The 27,567-nt window shown below is 36.7% G+C and overlaps 1 protein-coding gene across 1 annotated transcript; it reads right to left on the reverse strand.

The window, feature by feature from the left end:
• Positions 1-5,216: 5,216 nt before the first annotated feature.
• LOC120414521 (proteoglycan 4) lies at positions 5,217-27,070 on the reverse strand. The gene is made up of 3 exons (XM_039575729.2): positions 26,394-27,070; positions 15,156-16,366; positions 5,217-6,837 (listed from the first exon to the last, which is right to left on the reverse strand). The coding sequence occupies exons 1-3, from the start codon at positions 26,424-26,426 to the stop codon at positions 5,442-5,444; spliced, it is 2,640 nt and encodes an 879-aa protein (XP_039431663.1). The 5' UTR covers positions 26,427-27,070; the 3' UTR covers positions 5,217-5,441.
• Between the last annotated feature and the right edge of the window lie 497 nt (positions 27,071-27,567).

Consider the following 27,567-nt stretch of genomic DNA (forward strand, 5'->3'; position numbering starts at 1 on the left):
AATCCAGATGCCAAAATTTTGGAGGAAAAACGGTGCATTTTTTTCAATTGTTGATTTTAATGTAAAATTTGAAAACAGTATAAGAAAAAAATCAAATGTATTTAAAAAAAAAGTTTCATTAAAAATTAAAAATGACTTGAAAGTCGATATGCAAATTGTGCGTTTGATTTTTATTAATCAACCATTATAGTTATGATATTTCTCTTCAAAAACTATTTAAAAAATCATTAATACAACGTTTTAATCTTTGTTTTCGATTCACGTTTTATATTGTGTTGGTTTGAAATTAATAACGGTCTCTTCATATTATTTTTTTCCGGCAACCGTGGTGTAGGGGTAAGCGTGATTGCCTCTCACCCAGTCAGCCCGGGTTCGATCCCAGACGAGCTTTGTCTGATCACGCCTTCCGCCGGACGGGAAGTCAATGTTTGGCCAAAGTCTAACCTAAAGGATTAGGTCGTTAGCTCAGTCCAGGTGTAGGAGTCGTCTCCCTGGGTCCTGTCTCGGTGGAGTCGCTGGTAGGCAGTTGGACTAACAATCCAAAGGTCGCCAGTTCAAATCCCGGGGTGGATGGAAGCTTAGGTGTAAAAAGAGGTTTGCAATTGCCTCAACAATCAAGCCTTCGGACACCTTGTTTCGAGTAGGAAGGTCGCAATCGAAAACGCCAAGGCAATGCTGTAGCGCGAATAATTTATTTTATAATTTTTTAATTTTAATTTGCATACTATTTTCATTGAATTAGAGAAAACTATTTCTTAAAGCAATGTCGAAAAAAGACATAATATGTATTTCCACGGCAAAACTTCTCTTCGCAGACAGTACGAAAAATGCTCATCCTTTCTCGCAACTCGTTAGAGTTGGAGAAACTTTCTTCAGAAAAGTGTTTCCTTCACGGCCCAACCACAGACCACACATGTGCGCGGCACAATTCAAATTTGTTTCAAGTACTTTTCACAGGCATTAAAGAAAAATGAAAATTGATTTATTGTGTGTATCATTTTAATGCAAGAATTTTCTCTCATTCTCGGTTTGCAGCACGAACAGTGTTGGCAAACTTTCCGGGAGCTCTGCAATTCTGCGTGAGTTTTAAATTGAAAATGGAAAACAACTGAACGAATAGGAACGAATAAGGATGGCTTTTGTTGAGGGAGAATAAAAAAACTGTAATAGGGAAAGTTTTGATTGAGGTTTCCTCGTGCTTTGTCTGGCGCGTTATCAGTTACTGCTGTGGACATTCTCTATGGCTTTGGTGACAGTGACAATGCAGTTGATACCTATCGTGTCATTTTTTTAGAGCAAGGCAGTTTGAATTTTGAAGCAAAAATAAATTTAGATATAAAAATAATTCTAAAAATATTTCCTTGAACACAACTTTCACAAACATACAAAAGTAAGCTCCTTCAAAGGAAAGTTGACGCAAAGTTAAAGGAAAGCTTCCCGTTTTGGCTGCGAACGCGAGGTTATTTAAACTTTTGATATTCTGGTACATGAGACGGGAGCGACTTTTGATCAGCTTTGCTTCTTGTTTCTGTGCTTCGTGTGTTGTTGAGCATTTTTTTCCGCGAGCATCTTTCCAACTTGTTAACGATATGTGCAAAAGTTAGTATACAGGGAATGCTACGCTGGCAGAACATACATTTGGAAACTAATCAGGAACTGACGAAGACAGTGGAATTTTCTTTTTTTATCGAGATATGAATGGCATTGCAGATAACTCTTGTTCTTGATTTAAGTTTTGTTGAGATATTTTTTTGATGTTCAATATGCAAATTCTAGAGTTTTTTTTTATTAGGTCCTATGAACATATGAAAGACAATAGTTTATTGGTCCTTTTCAAAAAAACTCTGGAATTGCACATAAAATAAAGTAATTCGAAAACGCATTAAAAATTTCAATTTCTCAATTTCAATTCTTTGCTCTGCAGATTTCAGCAGATTCGACTTTCAAAGTAATAAATTTAAATTGTAGAGAATTTTCTCAGATGTTCGAAAAAGAAAAAATAAATTGGCATAGAAGGACACCATTTATAAAAAAAAAACAGTTTATCTTTGTCTCAAATCAATACTCTAGTAATAACTTGAGAACAAATTATTCTTTAAACGCTCAGTTTTGATTGTCGAGTACGCAAATTGAAGACAATGATTAACTGTATTTTTTTTAGAATTTTGGCAAAAATCTATTCTGTTTTATTTAGATTCAGTATTTTGTCTGTTTTCATGAGGCCAATGCAAATTCTGTAAGTATCAAGTTCTTGTCTACGCCACCCTTTCAAGATTTCCTTTCAAAAAATCAGGGGACAAAAATTACCTGCTGCCAAAAATTAAAATTTTCAGTGAAAAAGTTGTACAAATCGATTGGAAACTCGTGTTTTTAATAAAATTATACACTTAGGGGCTTTTAACAAAGTAAGAAAATTAGTACCAAAAATAGCAAACAAATATTTCCAAAAACGACGAGAATCTATAAAAGTACTAAGGCAACATAAAATTAAATTTCAAAATCCAAAATGCATCTGAAAGGGCTTTCAACCTTCATTTTAGAAAGGGTCTAAATGGATGAAAATAAACATGTTTATATATGGTTCTATTGTAAAATTGACTCAGAAACACGAATTTGATAAAATTATCACCAAAAAGCTGGATTTAAAGGGTCCCCCGAGCAAAAATTTACACTCAAAAAATTCACTAAAAGAAAAAGTGTCTATTTTATATGTTAAACTGCCAAAACGTGCTCAGTCTCAGATCGTAGTGCCAGATGACAGATGGAATACTTTTTTATTTGAGTTTGGAAATTGTGCTATTTTTCACTAAAATGCCAATAACCCCCTTCAGGTTTAACCGATAGCAAGATGTAAATTAGTAAGATACGGCGGGTTTTCCAGCTGTCATTATATTTAGTTAGCACAACACCCGGATTTTATATGGAGATTTTCAGAAAAGTGAAAATTTGAAAAATTTCTGTAGGGTTGTTAAGCATGCCAAACTGAACCAAAAAACCAAAGCTGAATTTATTTTTCTGAAAAAAAATTTTTGTTTTAAAAGCGTATTTCGGTTCAGTTGACATGTTTAACAAATCTACAAAAAAAATCCGGTGAAATTTGCCCGGCAAATGGTCTAATTTTAAGTTTTCTGAAAACTTTCATATAATAATAATATAATAATCGTGCTAACTATTTTGACAGCTGGGAAATCCCGCCTTGCCTTATTTAATATACATACCTTGAACCAATTAGATTTTACAGCGTGACGTCACGAGCGCACACGCACACACATTTTTACTTAGACACACGTGCAAAAAATGTAAACAGTGCAGCCGAACTGTCAAATTTCTAACCTAAAAATCGAGTCGGCGTAAAACCTAATAGAGCTTTATGACGTTTCGCGTACGCACACTAGCGCACCATTTGATTTTGATGGCTGACTAAATTTAGCGGTTGTCCACGCTCCATACAAAAAAGATTTTATTTTTATGGAAATTGTCCACGATGGGGGGGGAGGGGGGTTGAGATTTCAAAAAAAAAGTGTGCACGTGGTTTGTGGATGGTCCCTAAGGGCTTTAAGTTTTTTTTTTCCTTTTTATATGCAAACGCTTAGATTTAATAACAAAGAGATTAATATATAAAATGATTATTCAAATGTTATTTTTATATGGTAATTGAAAATCAAGTTTTAACTGCATTGAAGGGAATCACAAATTTGGCAAAATGATTTGACCGATTCTTAGCGAAGCTACACCAAAATGTAAGTTTTTTTTAAAATTTTCAATGTGATTTTTTAAATGAAAGGTTTCATTTTTACTATGATCCATTAATTGGAATGTGCTTTGAATGCGTTTTCTTACTTTAAAAGCCAAAAATATTGACCAAATAAGGTGTACAAGCCATTGAACGGGAGAGGAGTTTTTTTTTTTTTCATAAATCTACTCCTTCCGTTGTCCCGTCACGGAAAGAAATGGCTGGCAAAAACTCAAATTTCAACCAATTCGTTCAGTTCAAGGAGCAAAAGATCCGTTTTTCAATTTTTTAAAATGTGTAGAAGAAAAGTGTTAAACAATCCAAACTGCGATTGTTTTGGTGTGCTTTTCAAAAGTCCAATTTTGCGATGTTGTCCCGTCACGCTTCATTTTCATTTCAGTTTCAATATTGTTCATTCTACATGACATTTCTATGTAGGAAAATCAATTATCTTTCCAAATATGTAAAAACATTTCGTGGTATCTTCTTTTAAGGTGCCACTTTACCCGAAACGCTGAAAATAATTGGGATTTTTTTGAAAAGTAGCCGAAATGAAAGAAACCTAAAATATTCAAATTTGTGCTCAAGACGAATTGGGTACCAAGAATCAGACAAGAATACAAGTTCAATTTAAGTTGAATATTCAGAAGAAATATACACTTTTTCGTCGCATATCCGTAATTCATCCAATAAGAGATGAGACAAATTGAAATCTTTCACAATATGTGTAGGATTTTCGTCCTTCAAAATAATGTAAACAATATAAATATATTGACCGGGTAATAATAACCCGAAACAGAATATCCCTTACTGAAGCGTGTACTTGGTTTTTGACAGCGCATGAAAAGAGGCGCGTGTTTATGTATACGCTGTGGACAGTGGAGAGTGAACGATTGGCGCGGAAGTGGGAGTGTGATTGAATTGTGCTGGAACCGGTTGGCGGAATCCGGAGCAGGACACGACGGAAGCGGACATGAGGTCAGTGGGTGGTTGGGAGGTTAATGATCGGCAGCGATGGTGCTGCGTCCGGAACGTCGTGTCTCAAGGAGTCCCGGTTGCGACTCTACAATATGTTAACTCCTTAGACCTTCCCAAAAACCATCCTATTCCAAGCGAAACTAACTTGAGGATACCGTGGAGAATTTCCCTTTTCCTCTTAAAAAAAGGTGGAGCATCTACAATTCCCGTCTTACAAATTCCCAATGTGCGGTAAAGATAGAAGCGGCCAGCAATGGATGAATTGATATGGTGAGAATCTTCTCTCCATTTTTAATTCCTAGGTGGTGTAGAATCTTCACTCCGGTCAACACGTCCGCTCCGTCTGACATTTACTCTCTCGCTCCTGTCAGTTCGTTCGTTTGACGTGTCTCTCCGCAAACACGCTGAACTTGGTTTACTCATTTTACGTGTAGGTGCTTGCTAGGAAACTTTGATAATCTTTGATGCGTTGAAATTTCCAATCAAACAATAAAACAACACCCCCTCTTTTTTCTACTATATCATTCAATTAATTTATTATCCTTTTTTTTTCTTTGTATACTGATTAGACTCAATTTAAAACCATTCTGCTTTGTATTATTGTTTTGTTGTGTTGTGTGTTTCTCCCCTTTTTTAATATTTCTCTTCCTTCGAGAAAAGCTTGCTCTGTTTTGTGTTGTCCCATTACAAATAATTTGTAGTTCCATGCACAATTCTCCCCCCAACTTCTTCAGTACAAATTCAGCGCCATATTGACCATCCCCGCCGACGCCGCCCCATGATGATGATTCAGATGGTGGTGATGCTGCACCGGACTCTTGCACAGCCCCGCCAGGGGCTGACTCACCACGACCGGCTCTTCCTGCAACACTGCCGGCAAGCTGTTGAGATGGTGATGGTGATTGTGAGTGTAGTGTTGTTGTGGTTGAGTCAGCAACTGCTGCTGCTGCTGGGGCACATTGTTGTTGTACAAGTAGTGATTGTTGTTGGTGGCGGGTGCCAGCATCGTGTTCAGCACGTGGTGTTCGTGCATCAGCGTCGTCAGGCTGGGAAACGAGCTGGACTGGTTGAGGAGGTCGTCCGCGTTGAAGGAGAAGGTGGCGCGGTCCGCGTTGGGGGTGCTCGTGATTGGGGGGTGGGGGTTGGGTGGGGCCACTTCGTCGTGATCGCCGTCCAGCAGGTTCACCGTGAGGTTCAGCTTCTCGTACTCTTCCGCGAGCGAGGACAGCTTGAGGCGGTACTTGCCGTGGTTGAGCCGCAGCACGTCCGCCACGTTGTGGTCGATGTACTCGACGGTGGAGTTCTGCTCGTCGTTTGTGATGAGGCGCGGGATCAACGCCCGTACAAAGTCCACAAAGTTGCTGATCTCCTTCAGCATGATCCGGCCCTTGTCCTTTTCGGTGAACCGCTGCAGCAGGTCGAACAAATGCTTGTACAAGTACGTCGACTTTTCCTCCTTGTCCTTGCGGGCTGCGCCCGCCTCGCCGCCCTCCCCCCGTTCCCCCTCGGCCGAGTTGTGACTCGGGTACTTTTGCAGGTGCCTCTGCATTCGCTTGCCGAGGTAGATCTTGTTGCAGGTCGCACACCGGTACTGCAGCGGAACGGTCATTTTCCTCTTCTGAACCTGCTCGACCTTCTGCTGCTCCTCCACCGAGTTCAGCGCCGCCGAAAAATTAGGCAACTTTTCCGCCGTCTCCGGATCCGGCAGCAGCGGCGGAGGCAGTGGCGGTGGCGGTGGAGGCGGATCCAGCGGAGCCGAAGGCTCCAACCCCTTCTGCTTCATGTTCTGGAAGAAGTTGTTCGCGTAGCGAGGCGGTTTGCTCAACCTCCCCGAGCGCGTCACCATCACCGGGACGGACGGGTCGAGCGGCTCCGCCGCGGGCACCGCGGAAGCACCTTCCTGCTCCACTCCGCCGTTGTTCTCAGCTGAAGCCTTTGGCTTGCGGCCGCGCTTTTTAGGTTTGCGGCCACCGCGGTGAGGCTGCAGGGTTAGCGTTGCCGTCGTGGACCGGTCGACGCCGGCCAGCGCCAGGTTCAGCGACTTGGGGTTCAGGATGCTGTAGATGACGTTCCGGCTCGTGACCGGGTTCTGGTAGATGACGGTTTTGCCGCGGTCCGGGGAGGTGCTGGAATAGATAGGGAGGGAAAGCCATCAGTACGTGTTCACATGTCTCAAATCCCAAACATTCGTAGAATCGTAGTAGCCATGGGTTTTCAATATTATGACAGTTGATCTAATATCTCTATATATATCAAAAATTTCGACGGTTTTGTTCGAACGCGAATCAGTTCAATACGGAGCGTCGGATCGAGGTGCTTTTTATTGCGTTGGGTTCGTATAAGCCCAAGGAAGGTTCTTACACCAAAAAGTTCCAATTTGGCCACTCTGGAAACGATTCCGGAAAATCTGCAGATTGTATGGGAAAAGCTACGTAAAATCAAATTTTGATCACAGGAGGCTGAATTAGCAAACAAGCAAGAAACGTCAGGTAACCATAAAAGGCAGGACGAAGTTTGTCGGGTAAGGCTTGTTTAATCTAATTCTATCAACCACATGAATCGGTGGGTGAGATTCCACACTCTTAGCTAAAGTTTGAACCACGATGAGAAAAAGAGATGTCTCCGTAATACCTTACATAACAGTTCCGGACCTACCGAAAGCCGATGACATACCTCTTAACAACAATGGAATTTCGGCTTCGATCTGCCATCAACATGATGGAAATTAATGGCTCCAGAGATCGAGGAAGGATTATGTCGCTAAAGTCCAACGAAGCAATGGTTCGTAAACCAAGAAAATACTGAGCCTGTTTACAATTGGTTCACAATAGGATATTACGACATTGACATTGGTAGACCACATCATCAAACTCTCGAACCCAACGAAAAGTGCTAACGGCTTAAACGATGGACAGAAGTTCATCGAAAGAAGAGTATATGAAAGTTCCAAAGCTGGATTCTGACCCAACATTCCACGTATTCGAAGGTTATAATTTCAGTGGACATTACGTAAACATACTAAAAATTCAGTGTTAATATAATTCTATGAGGAATAACCTTTTTCGCAAAGGTGCTCAGCAATGGCAAAAACCAGAATTAACAGACATAACAACCAGAATGGCGTTCGATAACATTGCAATAATACAGGCATTTCCGGTACTTGAAGCTTACATCTGTGTTTGAGAAGGGCACAGTTTTTGCCTTCCTCACCTTACTGAGGAAAGGTTATAAAATCACTCGAAAAACGAAATTCTAAGTTTGACTTCCTAGACCCACCTTCATGTATACATATCGACTCAGAATCAAATTCTGAGCAAATGTCTGTGTGTGGTGGGATGTTGATCAAAAAAATTTGCACTGGATTATCTCAGATATTTCGATAGAAATGGTCTTCCGGTCCGTCATGCGACCCGTCGTTAGTTAGATAATTGAAAGACCTTTCAAATGAGCCCAAAACATCAAAGATCTGATAATCCTATCAAAAGTTATTAGCTTTTATACACTTTCTGGAGATCGGAGTACAGATATTTCTATAAAAGCAATATCCGAATCGATTTTTCCATCGTTTGTTGGATCAGTAAAAGGCCTTTCTAATGATACTCTAAGATTGCAAATATGCTAACTTTATCATTTGTAGATTGAACAGTTTTATTTTACCAAAACCAAAACTATGTTATTATGAGGAAGGAATCAACCACTCTACGGTGGATTAAGTAACGTTTTTTGCTCGAAAATCACGTTTTAGACGAGTTTTGACGCTGTATCTTTTTTCAGGAGCAAGTTAGCACCATACTCTCTTCGGGAAAGTTGTAGAGGGAAAGTCCAGAGCATCCGAATATGAATCCGGTTTTAGTACAGCGTAATACGTGGATTTTTTTAAATATAAAAATTCAAAAAAATGGTTTTCCCCATACAAATCGCTTTGCGCAAAGTGGGGACTTAACCAATCGTTCTTAAACTTTGGGGAGTTGTTTAGGACCCCAAAAGGAACTGAAAAATTGCTGTGCTGGAAAATCGATTTTGTTATTACACCCTAATGGGACATTTATACGAACATGGGCAGTTAAGTGCTTAAAACTTTTGATAGAGAATTTGCAGCAAAGCTAAAAGACACATGTCGCCACCTATGAACAAATAGCGTAAACCTATGATTTTTTGAAAAAAAATGTGTTTTTTCCTTTATAATCAACATTTTTATAAAACTTATGCCGGATTCGGATGAGAAAAATTATTTCCAACAATTTGGTGTACAATTTTCCATTATTGGTTTGATTTTTACTATGAGAAAACTGTAAATTTCGTAAATTTACAAAAAGATAGTAATTTGGACTATTTGGCAAGAATGTCTGTCAAAAATCAATAAAAATTGTTGAATATCAACATCGTTAACACATCTGTTATAAACTATTGAGGTTTTGCAGCGCGACTGTGTTTCAAATGTAGGTGGCGCCAAAATGAGGTTACTTGCCAAAAATCGCATTCCTTTCTGCTGGATTGAAGAACAAAATCGCTTATTTCTCATGATTCCCTGCATCAATCATAATGAAACTGGTTGCAAAAGACGAGAAAAAATTTTTGCTTTAAAATAATGAACATCAATTTTTGGGCGCGCAAAAATTTGTGACCTTTTTCTTTAAAAAACATGATTTGGAACACGAAAAAATGAGTTCCGCCGTATATATCAATGAAATAAACAGTTCTATAGTTGTTAACAGATGTGTTAACGTATATTCAACAATTTGTATTAATTTTTAACAGACTTTCTTGCTAAATAGTCCAAATTACTATCATTTTCTAAATTTACAGTTTTCTCATTGAGGTTTTGCAGCGCGACTGCGTTTCAAATGTAGGTGGCGCCAAAATGAGGTTACTTGCCTAAAGTCGTATGCCTTTCTGTCGATTAAAGAACAAAATCGCTTATTTCTCATGATTCCCTGCATCAATCTTCATGAAACTGGTTGCAAAAGACGAGAAAAATTTTTTGCTTTAAAATAATGAACATCAACTTTTGGGCGCGCAAAAATTTGTGACCTTTTTCTTTAAAAAACATGTTTTGGAACACGAAAAAATGAGTTTCCCCGTATATATCAATGAAATAAACAGTTATATAGTTGATAACAGATGTGTTAACGTATATTCAACAATTTGTATTGATTTTTGACAGACTTTCTTGCCAAATAGTCCAAATTACTATCTTTTTCTAAATCTACAGTTTTCTCATAGTAAAATCAAACAAATATTGGAAAATTATACACCAAACTGTTGGAAATAATTTTTCTCATCCGAATCCGGCATAAGTTTTGTAAAAATGTTGATTATGAAGGAAAAAACACATTTTTTCAAAAATCATAGGTTTACGCTATTTGTTCATAGGTGGCGACATGTGTCTTTTAGCTTTGCAGCAAATTCTCTATAGAAAAATCAACAAATATTGGAAAAATGTACACCAAATTGTTGGAAATAATTTTTCTCATCTGAATCCGGCATAAGTTTTATAAAAATGTTGATTATGAAGGAAAAAACACATTTTTTCAAAAAATCATAGGTTTACGCTATTTGTTCATAGGTGGCGACATGTGTCTTTTAGCTTTGCTGCAAATCCTCTATAAAACTGTTGATTTCATTGATATATACCGGGTAAACAAATTTTTTCGTGTTCCAAAACATGTTTTTTAAAGAAAAAGGTCACAAATTTTTGCGCGCCCAAAAAATGATGTTCATTATTTTAAAGCAAAAAAATGTTCTCGTCTTTTGCAACCAGTTTCATTAAGATTGATGCAGGGAGTCATGAGAAATAAGCGATTTTGTTCTTCAATCCAGCAGAATGAGGTTTTGCAGCGCGCCTGTGTTTCAAATGTACACCCAAACGAAAAATATATCTCAAAATCTGCAACAGTGGATTTGCTGCAGAAAATGTTATATTTTATTACATTTTTTGCAGCAAGCCCATGAATCATTTTTGCCCGCGTGTAAACACGTCAGCGATCTGCAGTTCTCACCAACACATAGAATGCTGGCGCGTCCCCGAGCAACACTCTAGAGAGAACATTATGTTCTCGCGCTGTCCCTCACCATTCATCAAGCGTTCATGGCGCGGTGGTAGCGTGTCGGATCAGCAACCCAGAAGTTGATGGTTCAATCCTCGTTCTGTTAAGATTTTTTTTCTGCAATACAAACAATCTGCCGTCGGTAATGTCGATAATTGTCGGTAACGGGCAAAAATGGCATACCCCTATATCGCAAAAAATGCATGAGGACAGATTTCATGCAGATTCTGATATACTTTCATGCCGCCATGTATCACAATCATGCGACCGCCGGTTGGGTGTAGGTGGCGCCAAAATGAGGTTACTTGCCAAAAATCGTATTCCTTTCGTATATGTGTTAAAAACTTCATACCTTTTTTCGACGCTTACGTTTAAAAAATCATTTTCACATTGACACTGAAATTTCTTTTTTCTTGAAAATGTTAGTTTTTAGTAGGAAAAATCACTTTAAAAATAATACAAAAACTACAGCTGCAATTGTATTTTCATCAAACTTCGCCACTCTTTCAAGCTGGCACAAACACCAACACATTTGCAGTGTTGCCAAACAATAACACATTATTTTTCTTGTTTTTCTATGACTCTTAAATCTTTTCCTTCCATGCAACCCAAGTTTGCCACGAATCTGGCAACTCATGCGTCATTTTCAACTTGAAAACTGATTAGACCCTTTGTAAAATTGGTTGACAGTTCAGCAGTGTCAACATTGTGAAAATCGTCGTGGCGTGTTTTTTTTTTTTTTTTTGATTTCTGGTGAGTTAAAAAAAGTTAATTTTGCAGCAAATATTAAAATTTTATAAATCTTTTGTTTCAGAACCCGAAGAAAGCCCTCTGGATTTGGAAATAACAAAAAACAACCAGTGACTGCCAGATCACATGACGACATCGGCGCTTTGGAGGGGAACGCGACGTTCCTCGAGAACAATCCGCCGGGAGGCGGTCCGGGAACCTCAACACCACGAGAACAAGCAACATGAGTGCTGCACCGGGGTTGAACCTGACGTTCCTCGAGACTAACCCGCCCGGATGCGGTCCCAGAACCTACATCTCCAGCAGAATCAGAATCAACTTCGTAAAGCCGATGATTTCGCGAAAAAAAAATACTTTACGGGACAATTTTGCGTAGAAGTGCAACGATTGGGCAGACTTGATATTGTTTTTAATGGGTTTGCGATTTTGTGTCTTTTTCTTTAAGTATACGTTGAACTAAACATAAAAATGTCAAAAACTCAAAATCGTCAAAAACTACATGTAAAAATTATGAAAGTATGCTCCCAAGCACTTATAAAATAATTAAATTTTGTACAGCATATTCAATCTTTTCTTGAACATGGGTATCAAGGTGTTATTTTCAAACAAGTGGTTAGAACGATTTTCATTGTTTTAAGTGCTGCGGCTGTGTCCGATTTTAGCTGCTCAAAAAGATCGGAATCCTTCAACCCTCATAAATATGGACCTTTTGAATTGATTTTCTGAAAATTCGCTTTTATAGTATCTGGGTATATTTCCATGCTCTTTTTGTAATTTATATTAAATTGCATATAAATCTAGTCATTTTTGTCCCTTTTTACCTGATAAAACTACGCTGCTTGATTTTGGATAAAAATATAGCGTTTATTATTTCCAAAATAACGGTCATTTTCGCAATTCGCAATTTTCAGTGTAAGAACGGGCCTTGACCGATCTTATGCACTAGGTTCCCGACGAACACGCACTGCCCTTACACCTACATCTTACCCTTGCTCTGAGTCAGTACGAGCAACACGCTAGAACACGCTTTGAGTGTTCGTGCCAGGCATGCACACCTTCTTTTCCGGTTACGCATTTTAACTCGGCCGGGGGTGGTACATTACGTAGGGTTTGATGTAAGTATAAGCGCCTAACCATTTATAGTGTGCCTATCAACGTTCATTAAAGCAAAAACTGTTTTATTTTTAGTTTGAATTCAAAAACTAGTTGTAATTTTACTGTGTACTGTTTTCTCCTGAAATCTTTCCTAGTGTTGAGTCGTGTTTATCTGTTGCTATTTTTTCTGTCGCGGTGTTTTGTTATAATGTTTTGAACCTAAGCATGTTATTCAAAAGTTTACCAAAAGTACAATAATGTTGTGTGTGACTTTGGTTATTCGATATATTGAGTAAGGACTCAAACCTTACTTGTTTGAAAAAAAAGGTGAAGATTGAAAACAATAGACAGTAAAAGAGAATTTATTTTATAAAAATCAAGTATCAATTGTAAGAGAATGATGAGCGTATTTAAAGAATAAAAATGAGAAGCTAGATGTATTAGATGTAAAATTAGACAATAGTTAATAAATAGAGATACAAAACAAGCTTAGATTATAGTAATGATAATTTATAGGACAGATAAAAAATTATTCAAATAAATAAATTCGCAATAAATAAAAAAAATATTGATAAATAGACTTGATATTACTAGTACATTAAGGAAAAATATATTTTTATGGAAAAAACAAAGTTTGTTACAGCAGTATCAATTGGTAAAAAAGAGTGGAAAAGCTTTGAGAGATAAGAGAATCAAAAGTTAGTAAAATCAAAATCAAATGATGGATATTAAATAGAAGAATCAGTGAAGAAGTGAGAATCAGTAGAGCAAAATAGAAATAGGAGATAGGTGGTAGCTGAGAATGATGAGTTACCTGCGATGCTCAGGTACATCCACAGCAGTTGACTCAACATACTGCGAATCAAAACAATACCGTCTACAATCACAAATTACTTACCTTTCCCACATTGTCGCGCCCCTTTCTTTTAGCCGTCTCGACTCTGACCCGCGGTGGTCAAAGGTTTATGATCCGTTTCCACAGGCCACCAGCTAGGTCATCATGAAAACCAAGCCAACGTGGAGGTAAGAAAATAGGACACTCGCAAGGAACCAGAGCTATACTGTACTGATCAAGATAATTCGGATGATCTAACAGAACTACGGATGTAGTTAGTTACGCTCCTTCCAGGATGTTCCTTACGTGGACGTCAACCGAAGAGCACGCAACAAGGTCAGTGCCATTGCATGCTCTTAGGTATCAATCCTTGCCCTGCCCAAAATAACGGTCATTTTGAATACAAATTTAAAAACTGTCTCAGTTTTCACAGGCCCTTTGCCATTCGAAATTATGGCTTTTATGCACATTTTGTATGTAGTGGTGCTAAATGGTTTAATGGAGTGAATTAAAAATGATTTTAAAAATAGATTAAATAACAGAGGTTCATATTATTTTATATTGAAATGTTTAGGAAGAGTTTTTCTTTCTAATGAACATAGAAACTTGATGATTTAATTGAAAATTACTGAGAAATTCTTAAATAAATCAAGAGTCGCGGCTTAATAGGCTGAGAATAGGTATATTTCCCCTACACTATTGAAGGAGAATTGAAAACCACCCAATAAGCAATAAATGATATTTTGTTTACTTGTTTACTAAGTCTTCAAGATTTAGTCCGTTGGCCATCACAGGAAACAATTGATTCACACACGGCTGCTAGGTTTAGGAAGCTTTATTAATGCTCCTCCTATCGCAGATCGTTTGGAAATTCTCACGGAAAAGCCAGGAACAAAGGATGTCATTTAGTATAAAATGTATAGTTCATATCTCGAGTTTTTTTTGAAAAGGTCCTAAAAACAAAATTTTTAATTTTTGCTTTTTGGGTGTTTTTAGAACCGCCTTGAGTCAGGGGTATTCAAAAACACCCAAAAAGCAAAAAGTGAAAATTTTGTTTATAGGACCTTTTCAAAAAAAACTCGAGATATAAACATCACTACACTGCTAAAGAGCTGATTGGAATTACATTATCATTTCTTAATTTCCCTATAACAATATTGTTATAGCTGATCACCGGTTTGCTATAGAAGATATCAGAAGTATATCAGAAGGAGGCGATCGGATTCGGCAAGCAAGAAAAAAACAGCTAAGTTCGCCAGCAGTTAATTTAACACGCGCTTTTAGCTTCTGCGAGAATCGAAGTAGACCGCTTGAACGGAGTCTTGCATCAAAAATGCGTATACCGATTTCAGCTTCTCAGTAAAAAGTCGCAGGACGCTGAAACTGTCGTTTACTCAATTATGACAGAATCTATACAATAATGTTAATCCTGTTCACAGCCTACTCCGGTGGAATCGCTGGCCAATCCAAAGGTCGTCAGTTCGAACCCTGGAGTGGAAGGTTCCTTGTAGTAGAAAGAGGTTTGGGTGATCTCTTCATTCAAGCCATCGGACTCCAAAGTTGGAGCAGAAACTTGGAAAAGAGACCACAAAAGACTTCGTCAGTTCGTCTGCCCCTTTTTGCATGCTAAGTACTTAAAGTTCACATCCGTGTTAGGGAAGCGCTTTTTCGATCCTTAAATGTTAGAGTAGCCTGTAGTGAATTTTGCAATACTCACTTCAGCAACGAGATATGCCCAAACACCTCCTTGTCCATGACCAAATCCGCCACGACCTTCAGCTCCACCGGACTGCTCGGACTGGTCGGCGCGACGACCGCCCCCTCCTCCGACCCCCTAATCTCCTGCACTTCCGGCAGCTGCTGCTCCTCCCTGCTAACCTCCTTCGCCGCCGCCGCCACAACCGTCCCCAAACTGGTCCCATTCAGTCCGTTCTTCTTCGGCGGCGGCGGCACCACCACCACTTCCGGCACCTTTTCCGTAAAGATCGCTTCCTGCGCGGCCTTCTCCTTGATGCCGGAAAAGTTGAGGGTGCTTTCCTCCTCCTTCCTCCTCGCTTTCGGGACCACCTTCGTCACGATCCGCCCGTTCGGCGGTTCCAGCTTCGCTTCCAGCGTGACCGCCGCTTTCGGTGGGATTTTCCTCTTGCGCTTCTTTGGCCGCATGATGCGCCGTTCCGGCGTGGTGACGGCCACCGTCGTCGGTGCCATCGCTTCCTCGCCCGTCGTCGACAGGTGCTTCTTGTTGACGATCAGCCCGTTGTTGATGACGTTCGAGACGACCAGTTTGGCGCCCTCCGGCTGGGCCGACCCGTGGCCATCGGCGCCAGCGCCGGCCGAGGTAGATTTCTTCTTGCTGGGCGACCCACGCACGTGGAAGATTCCGGACGTGCCGTACCGTCGGTCTGAGGGGGACAGTGGCCGCTTGAGGCCACTTCGCTCGACGCAGAACAGCGTTTTGGGCGCGGGTTCCGGCACCGCCTCCTCTTCGAGAACCATTTCCGGCGAACCCCGCAGCGGCGACGACGGAACGAAACTTCCGGCCAGCTCGCAGAACGTGCCCGACTCGTTCGAGATGTAGATCTCGTTGTTGGGCGTGACCTTGAGCTGGAACTTGGGCGCCGGAGGCGCCGGCGTGGCCACCGAAGGTGGCTGCAGCTGGGGCACGTGATGATTGTAGTGCACTTCCGGCGAGAGTTGTGGCGTCAACGCCTTGGTGGGCGTTTCCAACAGCGGGGAGGGATTGCGTGCGAGCTGGAGCGGGGAGCAGGCTGGCGGTGGGGGCAGGTCTAGCGTAGTGGGGGGCGGGGCCAGCGGAGTCGTCGGAACCGGTGGGGGCAGGTTCTCCAGCGTTGGCAGCGAGTTCGAGTCGAAGCCGAACAGGCTGTTGGAGAAGTGGAAGCCATTCAGGTTGGTGGAGTGGTCAAAGTCCTGGAAGAAAAAAGGGGGAACGTGTTAGTTGACTTGATTTTTCTTAAACGGATTTTTTTTTATGTATTTTTTAATAAACAATGTTTTGTTTTTGTCAAATTGGCCATGTTTGTAACCTGAACACCTGAATCGTGATTTTTTTTTTGTGAGAAATAAAAATATTGACTGAATAAACCAAAACTTTGAAGTTCAAAAACTTTAACAAATTTAAGAATTCAGTAAGCAAAAAAAAATAATGAAATTAAAAAAAAAGTTTAAATTCAAGAAATTGTTTAAAAAAAACCTAAAAATTAAAGATTTCAAGAAATGTAACAAATTCCAGCGATTCAAAAAAAATGTAAAAAAATAAGGAAAAATTAAGAAATACCGAAAAATCCTATTTTTTTTGAAATTCAAAGATACAAGAAATCTCAGAAATATAAAAACTAAATAAATAAAAACAAGATAAAAAAATAGAAATCAAGAAATATGATTAATTCAAATGAATTAAGAACAAATAAAAGAAATAAACATAATTAGTTACTCTGGTAATCCAAAAAAAAACAAGCAATTTTCAGGACATTTCAAAAATTCAAAAAAATAAAATTTTAGACATTCAATAAATTTAAAAAAATTAAAAAAAAAATAAAAAAAGAAATTCAAGAAATTAAAAAAAATATATGAATAAGTCAAAATCAAGAAATTTAAGACGTTTAATAAATTGAACAAATTTAGATTCTCGGGTATTTCAACCATTTTAAGAAATTCAAGAAATTAATTGATTGAAATTTAAGGAAATAAATAAAAATAGAAAATCTGGAAATCTGTAAAACCAATAATTTTTGTTCAGGAAATTCAAAACATTTAAAAAAATAAAAAAATCATGAAATAGAAAAATATATATTTATAGAAATTTAAGAAATTCGAATATAAGTAGGAAAATCAAAATTAAAAAAAAATTCAATAAACCCAGTTTTTTTCTGAAAATTGAAAAAATGGAACTTCAATTAATTCGATTATTAATTAAATTAAAAAATAATAAGAAAAATCAATATTAGGATACTTAAGACATTCAAGACAATTGATAAATTCAATAAATTTAAGAAACTCAGATAATTCAACAATTTTCAGACATTCAAGAAATTGATTGATTTCGATTAATTCAAACAAATTAGGATAATCAACAAAATGAAGAAAATAAATCAATTCATAAAATCTAAATATCCTAAAAACTCAAAAAATTAAAAAAATCAATTGAAAAAACATTTTTAAAAATTAAGACATTCAAAAATTCCAAAAATTTAAGAAATTTAGAAAATTATTATTTTTTTTGAATAAGATTTTTTTATATAAATAAAAAAATCAAAATGAAGAAATTTAAGGCTTCAAATAAATTAAAGAAGCAAAATATAATAAAAAATAGAAATTTGAACAATAAAAACAAATATAAGAAAAACAAAATTAAGAAATTTAAGAAACACAAGAAACTCAGGTGATTCAACAATTTGAAGAAATTCAATAAAATCTGAAAATCAAATAAAACTTCAGAAATTTCAACAAAATATAACAAGCGAATTAAAAAGGTCAAGACATTTAAAAAAATTCTAGAAAATTGAGAATCAATAAAATCAAAATATTAAAAAATCTAATATATTTCTATAAATTTGAGAAATTGAAAAAAAGTAGGAACATAAAAATGAAAAAATTGTAATTTAAGAAATAAAAGAAAAAGTAAGAAAATCAAAACTAAGAAATTTAAAACATTAAATAAATTTAAGAAATATAAAAAAATCAAGTTTACATAATTCAACAAATCGATTATTTTGATTAATTGAAGCAAAAAAAAATCAAGAAATTTAAAAAAATATATAAATTTAGAAAATCAGGAAATCATAAAAAACTCCACAAGTTTCGAAAAAACAGGCAATTAAACAAATTAAGAAATTCAAAACAATTAGAAAATGTAAGGAATTAAGAAAATTTATCGATTTAAAAAAAGCCCGAAATTATACAAAAATCATAAATAAATAAGAAAATAAAATAAGTAAATTTTAAATATTAAATAAATTCAAAAAAATTGAAAAAATAAAATAAAATAAAAATTGTAAGAAAATCTAAATTAAAGACATTCAACAATTTTAAGAAATTCAAGATACTTATTATTTGTGATTATTTCAAGCAAGTTAAGAAACTCAAGAAATTTAAGAAAATGAAAAAAAAAATAGCAAGAAAATAATAAATAAGAAACTCAAGAAAATTTAAAAAATAGAAATTCAAGAAACTGAGAAAATCAAAACTAAGAAATGAAATACATTTAATATATTCAAGAAAATTTAAGAAACTCAGGTAATTCAACCATTTTTAGAAAATCAACAAATCCAATCAATTTTGATTAATTTAACCAAATTAAGAGAATCGAGAAATTCAAGCGAATAAATAAATTTAGAAAATTGGGAAACCAGAAAAAAAAATCCAGAAATAACAATTCAAAATTTAAGGCATTCAATAAATTTGAAAATATGCAGAAACACAAGAAATTCAAAAGTTTTGAGAATATTCAAGAAATAAAATTAATTTAAAATTTGGAAACCAGAAAAAATCCATAAATTCAAAACAATCTAAAAAATTAGGAAATTTAAAAGTTTAGAAAACCAAGAAATTCAAGGAATTTTAGAAAAGGTAAGCAAATAACAATTAAAAAAATTAAGGTATTCAATAAATTTGAAAATATGAAAAAACTCAAGAAATTCAATAATTTTGAGAATATTCAAGCAATTAAAGTAATTTAATAAATTAAAAAAAAATCTAGAAGTTATAAAAATCAATAAATTTAATAAATTAAGGGAATTCAAAAAAGTTGAAAAAAATTCTAGAAATTGTCCAATTTAGATTTTAGAATTACAGGATTGAGAATTCTGAATTTTAGACAAACAAAAATCCATCAAGAAATGAAGCAGACTCCAACATTCTGTAAAGCACTTTTCGATAGAATTTTTTATTTTTATCTAAAAATAAAGTAAAACTTTTTTTCTGTTTTCGAAGATCATTTTATTTTATTCGAAAAATTGGCAACACTTTCAAATTAATTTTGACCAGCTTGCCATTGATTGCTCGTTAGATGACATATTTTGTCCTCTAAAATATATCCAAAAACGAGATTTGAAAAAAATATCGAGTTTGGATTTGAAAAATGAGTTATTTTTTTAAGAATGTAATTTTCTCTGAAAAGTTCTAAGCAATATCTATACAACTTAACCGAAAACTTCAGATCGATAAGAAAGTCAATTTTCAATATAAAGATTTTCGAATATTTGAATAGTTTTTTTTTTGTATGGACAGCTGCCAAACATTGTATGGAGACTTGTAGGGACGAACTAATGATGCAAAATGAAAACACAAAGTTTCATCCAAAACAAAAATTTCAAAAATTAAATTTGTAATAAAAAAAATAAACAAAACAAGAATCAAAACATATTCCAATCTGAAACCAACGAAACCTTGTGTAGCCAAAAATCCAGATTTTTGCCAGAGCTCCTCTTGCGTAACCATCACGATTCCATTAAAAGTATCTCTCCCCCTTCCAAAACCCCCAAAAAGAGAAGGAGGAATACTGTCCAGTGCCACTGGTTCTGAGTCCCATGCACGGGTCGCATGACCGTTCAAACTTTCCAAATTATTATTGCTCGAGAGGGGAGAGCAGAGCACTCGACGTCGACCCCAATCCCAACACCCACCACAAAACAGAGCAAGGATTCATGCGTGTTCACGATGAAGCGAATGAGAAATGAACTGTTTTATGTCGTGTTTTTCAGCGTAAACGGCGGAAGAAAGAGAGAGAGAGGCAAACGTGAATGAATGGCGCCTAGTAAGAATGTTTACTACGACGGATGACGGAGATGATTCATTCATTACGGGGTGCAGTGAGGCCAGTTTCTTTGAAAGGTGACTTTAGTCGAATTTTGGTCATTCGTTAGGACGTTGCAAATATTTATTTGATATTATTTCAAGTTTATGTCCCTCGACCTAACCAAAATCGAGGGGAGGGAAGCAAAACATATATAAAAAAATAAATAACAGGTCAAGTTTTCAACAGTTTTCACATAAATCCAGTAGTTTTGCAATCATTTGATTTCAAAGTATTACAAAAAATCATCCACCAAACAAATTATTTTTTTGCAATTCCATCGTGAAACTACTTACTTTTCCTGTCATTCTTGAACGACGAAATAGCCTACTTTTCTGTACGAAAAATAACAGAATCGAATAGCAACACTTTTCAAAATAAATGCTGAAAAGTTCTACTTTTCAGCACTGAAATGAATGCTGAAAAGTTGAACTTTTCAGCACTTGTTTTGAAAAGTAACACTTTTCAACATTGTTTTGATTTAAACGATTTATTGACAAAATACATGAAAATTCGACTTGAAATTTTACTCAATTGGTGTTTTTCGGAATTGCAAAAAATGTTGTATGGAACTCGTTGCAAAACTTGATTTTTTCAGCACTCTTCGTATTTATCCAACTCGGTGAACCTCGTTGAATAAATGTACGACTCGTGCTGAAAAAATCCTCTTTTTGCAACTTGTTGCATAAACTACTATTACAGTACTGTTCAGGCCTGCAAAAAGTTTCCTACCCAGCGTACACATGAAGCAAACCAAAATGTCAGTTCACTGCTAGCATGTGACTGTAAGCCTACTGTGTCTGTTCAACCACTGCCGCCTGACTCGTGCCGATCGAATGCTGGAGAATGAGAGACGTGAAAAAATGAGCTACACTCACTCAATTCGTATCATATGACTGACTCGTAAAATCCTCTATAAACACTATTTTGACTATTTTCAAACAATTGAATGGTTGTAGATTGTGCAAAACACTTAAAACAACCATAACTTATATTCAAAGTTACATTTCCACGCATAAATACGAACTTTTTGTGTAAAAACTAGTTTCTTTATATGTGTGCGTGCAACGTCGAATGAGCGTTGGTCGACTACTGCCTCGCATTGCAGCTGTTCAATGAGCTAGGGCACTCACGACTGCGCCGGGTTTGTTTATGTCACGGTTTTGCGGTTCAGTGAATGGATCTCAAAAATTCGTGTCAGCGTCGCCGATTTTCGCGTCATGACACCTGACATTTTCAGCACTGGTACTGTTCATCAATATTTCACAAAAAAAAAATATTTTCAAACAAAATCAAAATAACATAATGCTAAATAAAATTATCAAGGGGCCATTATTAGCGATTTGACGATTGTCCAGAATTATGAGACTTTTTCACAGAGCCTCACTCCACAAGCTGAATATTTTTCCTTGAGCTGTTTTGTACTCTGGGCCAAATATGAGCAAAATTGGTCAACATTTACCCAGAATAACCATATTTTCATATGGTTTGGTCTACACGGTGCGCTTCTTGCATCCAATAATTCCCAATAGTGAGATTCTCATAGGAATTTTGATGCTCTATAAGTATAACTCAGATTTCAAAAAATTGTTCACGTGGTTTATGGAGGGTCCCTTGAAAACATTGCTACCGTAAACTGGGTGACTTTGATAGCCCGGGGTGACATTGATAGAAATTTGATTTGGCCACTAATTTTGATACATCCAATGTAACAGTCACATTTTTGCATATATTTTCGATAATAAGCTATCCCTTATTGCTTACATACTCAATATTCTCAAAAATGTTTAGAAATTCATTTGACGGCCATTTGAAAATCCTATCAAAGTCACCCCGGGCTATCAAAGTCTCCCCAGTTTACGGTACCGATTTCTGACCAATTTGGTGTCTTCAGAAAAATAATTATTAATAATATCAATTATTATTATTATTGTAGGATTCCATTGCACAGTGGTCCAGATCGCAAAATTAAGTGAAAGATGAACTTTCCGAAAATTGTGAAGTTCAGAAGAGTTGTTACAAATCTGGAGCTGTGTGGTGCGAGTTTCGTCCCTGTTTTCACTCCAGCTCGAACTGTCGCAACACTCACAATTGCACCAGCGTTTCAAGGCTCTAGAAACTAATGGTATGCCAGATTTTTGAACCAATTTTTTTTTGTTTGTTCGAGTTTTTATGATGTTTAGATGTGAGCTATTAATTTTAGTTATGTAATGTTTTGTGTTTGAGTTTTTGTAGCAATTTTTAGTCTTTGGCGAAAGATGGAAGAAATATGGAGTTGTATCAATTCACTGACGATCCTGATTTGCGTGAAATGTGGTTTTTGTTTTCCAAGATGAAATCAGTTCTAGAGTTTTTTTTTTGAAAAGGTCCAATAAGCTATTGTCTTTCATATCTGGAGTTTTTTTTTTTTTTTTTTTTTGAAAAGGTCCAATAAACAAAATTTTTAGTTTTTACTTTTTGGGTGTTTTTTAATACCCCTGACTCAAGGCGGTTTCAAAAACACCCAAAAAGCAAAAACTGGATATTTGGTTTATAGGACCCATTAAAAAAAAACTCAGGAGATGTAATTGTGTCAAATTCGATCAACTTTGTGGAAAACATTACAACACGAAGAAAAATTAATTTAAAAATTAATTATTTCTGATCATTAAAATGCTTTGTACGGAGTAAATGTTATAATCTTTTTAATAAATTCAATACTATATTGTATTAAATTAAGCATACCAGGATTTTCTTTAAACCTTGACCATAACTCACAGCTCGCACCACTTAGATCTGGAACAACATTTGAAAAGGGACGTTCCGACATCTTACGGCCTTTCGTCCCATTTAAACGAGTGTAATGAAAGGCCGTAGGAGCAATGTCGTACCACCCCTTTTCAAATGTTGCTCCAGAAATGAGAAGGGGCAACATTTGGTTTGGTTTAAAATTAGGGTAGTTTACGATTAGGGTGTTTTTCAAAATCTTATTTCCAACGATTTTTTTTTTTCTAGAGTAAAGTTGTAGGGAATACCAATTAAAAAAATATATATATCTAGCAATTTACGCCTTCTACGACTAATTTTGTCAAAAACATCAGACAATACCTTCAATAAGCTGAAAGTGATGTTCTGAGCACTTTTGGAGCAGCTTTATAAACAAACATTTCGTTTTCGAAAAAAACAAAATTCGGAGGTCAAACATTACAGCCATTTTAAGGTAAAAAAGTTGCCTTTCTAAAACACAAATATTTCAAAAATGTGCAAGCCAAGTTGCATGTTGTTGTTTTCAAAAGAAAAGTGTGTGGGACCACCCTGATAAAACTTGAAACTTGTCCAATTTTTTTTCTACGTGATTTTGTCCGCAAACCTGAATCTGCACTAAGAATGGAGCCAAAGTATCTTAGTATCGATTTCAGGAATAAATGTTTTTACATTGTCTTATTTTCCGTTACTGAGCATAACCCATTAACGCTGTAAAATGATGTGGAAATATTAATTCAATGTGTTGGGTAATGCAACGGGAAATCTACCACTCAAATCTGACTTCGTCGCTGAACTAGGCATTAAAAAAAAAATGTCCTTAATTTTTTCTCTCTGAGTCTTAAGGCAACATGTGATTTCAATTCCGTTTTTTGCAAAGAATCTAAAAACATGATTCGAAATAAAAAAAATATTATTTCATTTTTAATTTTTGGGCAGCATTTTAAAAGTGAAACATAAACTGAAACGTCCTATTTTTTTCGTGAATTCGTAGAAATTTTCTAGAAAGAATCATAACTGGAGCCATATTTGAAAAAAAAAAACTTTTGAAAACATAGCTTGACATTCATAACCAACAAAATAATTACTTTATAACAACGTCAACGAACATTTTTTATGCACAACCTTAATTCATTGGAAAGTGTACAGATCCTTGATTAAGTAACCTAAAACTTGCACAATCACGCCTTTTTCTAAGTTTGAACTAAAATCGTTGAAGTCTGGTTCGGCAAAAATTTATCTTTGTCTAAAATTTTGTAAATTGTAAAAGAATCAGCAAATTTTTAGCAAGATTAGAAAAGAAATACAATTTAAAATTCAACAAAAAGATTTTTCTGCTATGTTCTGTAAGGATACAGCTGATCTACAGTTTTTCGTGCTGGATCTTGGATCAGTGTGTTTGCCTTCCACGCCTCACTGAGACAATGCTATGAAATCAGTCGAGAAATAAAATTCTTTATTAAACCTCCTAGACCCACTTTCACATAAATATATCTACATATCGACTTAATCAAATTCAAAGTGGGATGTTGAGCAAAAAAAATGTCACTCGATTATCTCAGCACTGGCTCAGCACTGGCACCGATTTTGTCCGTTTTGGTCTCATTCGATCCGTCTTGGAATCCCACAATTCGTTATTGAAAATTGGGTCCTAAAATGAAGCTTAGATTGCTGATATTATTGTTTACAGCGATAAAGCTTATTTTTCTGAGTACAATAACCCTTTGTACGACCACAAAGAGTTAAAAATGGATTTTTAAATCAATTTTGAAAAATTAACCTCGCGGTCCTTCTTGACAGAAAAGTTCCGTCTTGACAGCTCGTTCCAAGGGAACCATAGTTGATCCATCGAAAAAATGTTGTCTTGACAAAAAAAATTGCATTTAAATGAAAAAACAAAGGTTATCAGAAATGGTTTTTAATCGTGTTTTTTACCGTTGTACGTAAAAATTGACATAGGGCTATACTGCCGTTTTACGCATAATTGTCCCGTGTAGTTTTTTGACGATTTTGACTTTTTGACATTTTTGAGTCTAGTTTGTCGTATACTTTAAGAAAAACGCATAAAATCTAGTACTTTGTTCGGACACTCATCAAAAACAACACCAAGTCTGTTTGTCCCATCGTTACACTTCTACGCATAATTGTCCCACCAAGTATTTTCTTTCACGGAATCATTAGTTATACGAAGCATTGAGTCTTGTTTACATACTGTATAGCAAGAGGATCATAAATAAGAGTGATAAACTACTAACTGGGGCGATTGAGGACACATAGGACGAATAAGAACCCACGGGACAATTATGCGTAGAAACACAGAAATCGATGGAAAAATTTCAATCGCGTTTTTTTTAAGTTGCACTTTTTTGAACATGGGACAATTATGCGTAGAACGGCAGTTTAGTACCCAATTATTAAGTTTAGTTAAGTAAGATTTAATATCTGACAACCCTATAAAAAGTTATGAGCACTTAAGTGTTAATTATACACTTTTTTAAAGCCAGATCGCAGATGATTTGATGAAAATGATATCCGGATCAATCAAGCGAACCATCGTTGAATGCGCAATTCTAGGACCTATTCAACGGGTCCGCAAAATAAAAGATAGGTTGTTAGATCGATTTTTATTTTACCAAAAAAAGCAAAACAATATTAATTTTAAATTTTGCATTTTGAAAAAAATTAAGTCCATGCAGATGAAAAATCCCTAGCTGAAAATAATGGTTATGGATTGAAAGCCAGTCAAAAAGGCTTTGTTTGAAATAATGCTAGCGTCCTTTTGAAAGCTATTTTTTAACTGAGATAAATGTATGCATTTTAAAAGTATTTTGATACTCAGGTCAGTTTAAAAAAACATCGTTCTTTGATGTTAAAACTTTCCTATTGGACTCAGAAAAAAAAACCCGGAAATTTCATAACCGAAATCTGGTGGACACACTGCATTAAAATCCAAAAATAGATTCTAAAAGGCTTGGGCAATTTTTTAAATTTTATTTTGATAATATTTATTACAAAAACTAAAAATAATAAAATTTAATATAAATGATAAATACACTATCAAACTATATTTTTTAAACAAATCATTCCAGCAACACTGCCCTTCTTCCCTCCTCTCTCTGTGTGCCTTCCCACGATTAATTCGCGCACACACTTTCTTCCGACAACCAAAATGAACACTTCTCGTCCCCCTTTCCCCTCCTAAACCCAATCCCTCCCGGATTCCAGGAGAGTCTCTCTCCCTCCGCCACCCCATCCCACGATAGAATCCAGGCAGGAACCGCGCGCACAGAAATACAACACACGAAAAAAAAACTGTATCGAGGTCGAATCAAGAGCAAAGGGCGACACACACCGGGGACCGGGGAAAATGGTTCCCGAGGACCGATTCCCGCGTCGACTTACCAGCAACTCCTGGAACGAGGTGAAGAAACTCATTCTCCGACGATGATGATGATGCTTTCTGTGTGACCTCTAGCAAACAGGGGATGGCCGCGGGAGGGCGCTGCCCTCAGGGAAGGTTCTCTCCCTCCTCCTCCGCCCCGAAAATTTGTTTATTCCGTCTGTGGGTGAATGTCGCAATTCTTCGTTACACCTGCCAAAAGCGATTCGTCATCTCCCGGGGGGAACGCCGCAACTGCAACTGTGACGACGGCGGGGAGATTCTCCGCCGGAACACGGTTCCACCGGTGGTAATCCTCTTTTCCTTCCAGCAATAACAAACTGTTTAATCCAAATTTAGTTCACTTTTTTGCTCCTCCACCTCCTCCTCCAAATCACTTTCACTGCGCGGGGGCAGGAGCTCTGCGGGGCACTTCCCCCGGAGGGACAACCTTTCTCCTCCCTTCCACGAATCCGTCGCACGCACCAAGACGCCTTCCGGAAGATGCGCCGCCACTGGTCGTCGAAAAAGGATTCCACTTTAGAGGGCAGCGGCCATTTGGCACAGGGACGCGCGCGCGGTAAAGTGAAAAAAAACGCAGCAGCACCAAAGCTAACGGGAGCTTCGCGGCGGAACACGAAAAAGCGAATCGGCCAGTGAGCCACAGCGAGAAGACGGGGAAAAAACTGACTGACGGACCAAAGAGAGTGGCGTTGACAGGTGACAGGTGCGAAGCCGCGGCGACGATCAAGGTTACTGTAAGAAAGGTTGGGCTGAAAACGTGTTGGTTTAGTATTAGTAAGCAAAAAAGTGTCAACATTTGCGATCCTTCAAGTGATGACGTCACAACGTTCTCGTTTCTTATGGCTAGAATAGGGAATTGAATGAAAATTTCTTGACTTTTTTTTGATAAGGTCCTATAAACAAATGTAAACATTGAGTGTATCCCTTTCACACCTTATGTCAAAGTCCATCGGAGTAAGCGGGATACACTCAATGTTTACATTTGTTTATAGGACCTTATCAAAAAAAACTCAAGATTTGTTCAATTTTAAATTAAACGGTGATTTTCGAGACAAACAGGGTTAAAAGAATAAAGAGCAGGTACATACAGTTGTTTTAAGCATTAAATGAGGATTTGCTGATTCCAGAAAAATATATAAATGAATTTAATTTGAATTGCAATGATAGTACAAT

The sequence above is a fragment of the Culex pipiens genome, chromosome 1 (genome assembly GCF_016801865.2).
Source record: "Culex pipiens pallens isolate TS chromosome 1, TS_CPP_V2, whole genome shotgun sequence".
NCBI lineage: Eukaryota > Metazoa > Arthropoda > Insecta > Diptera > Culicidae > Culex > Culex pipiens.

What these genes read in the sequence shown, in the direction of transcription:
- LOC120414521 (XM_039575729.2), bottom strand. Translation starts at nt 26,426, where the DNA reads ATGAGTTTCTTCACCTCGTTCCAGGAGTTGCTG. An exon ending in CCTCGTTCCAGGAGTTGCTG is followed by an intron (nt 16,367 to 26,393) that starts GTAAGTCGACGC and finishes TTTTTCTTCCAG; the next exon opens with GACTTTGACCACTCCACCAA. An exon ending in GGGCATATCTCGTTGCTGAA is followed by an intron (nt 6,838 to 15,155) that starts GTGAGTATTGCA and finishes TATCTATTCCAG; the next exon opens with CACCTCCCCGGACCGCGGCA.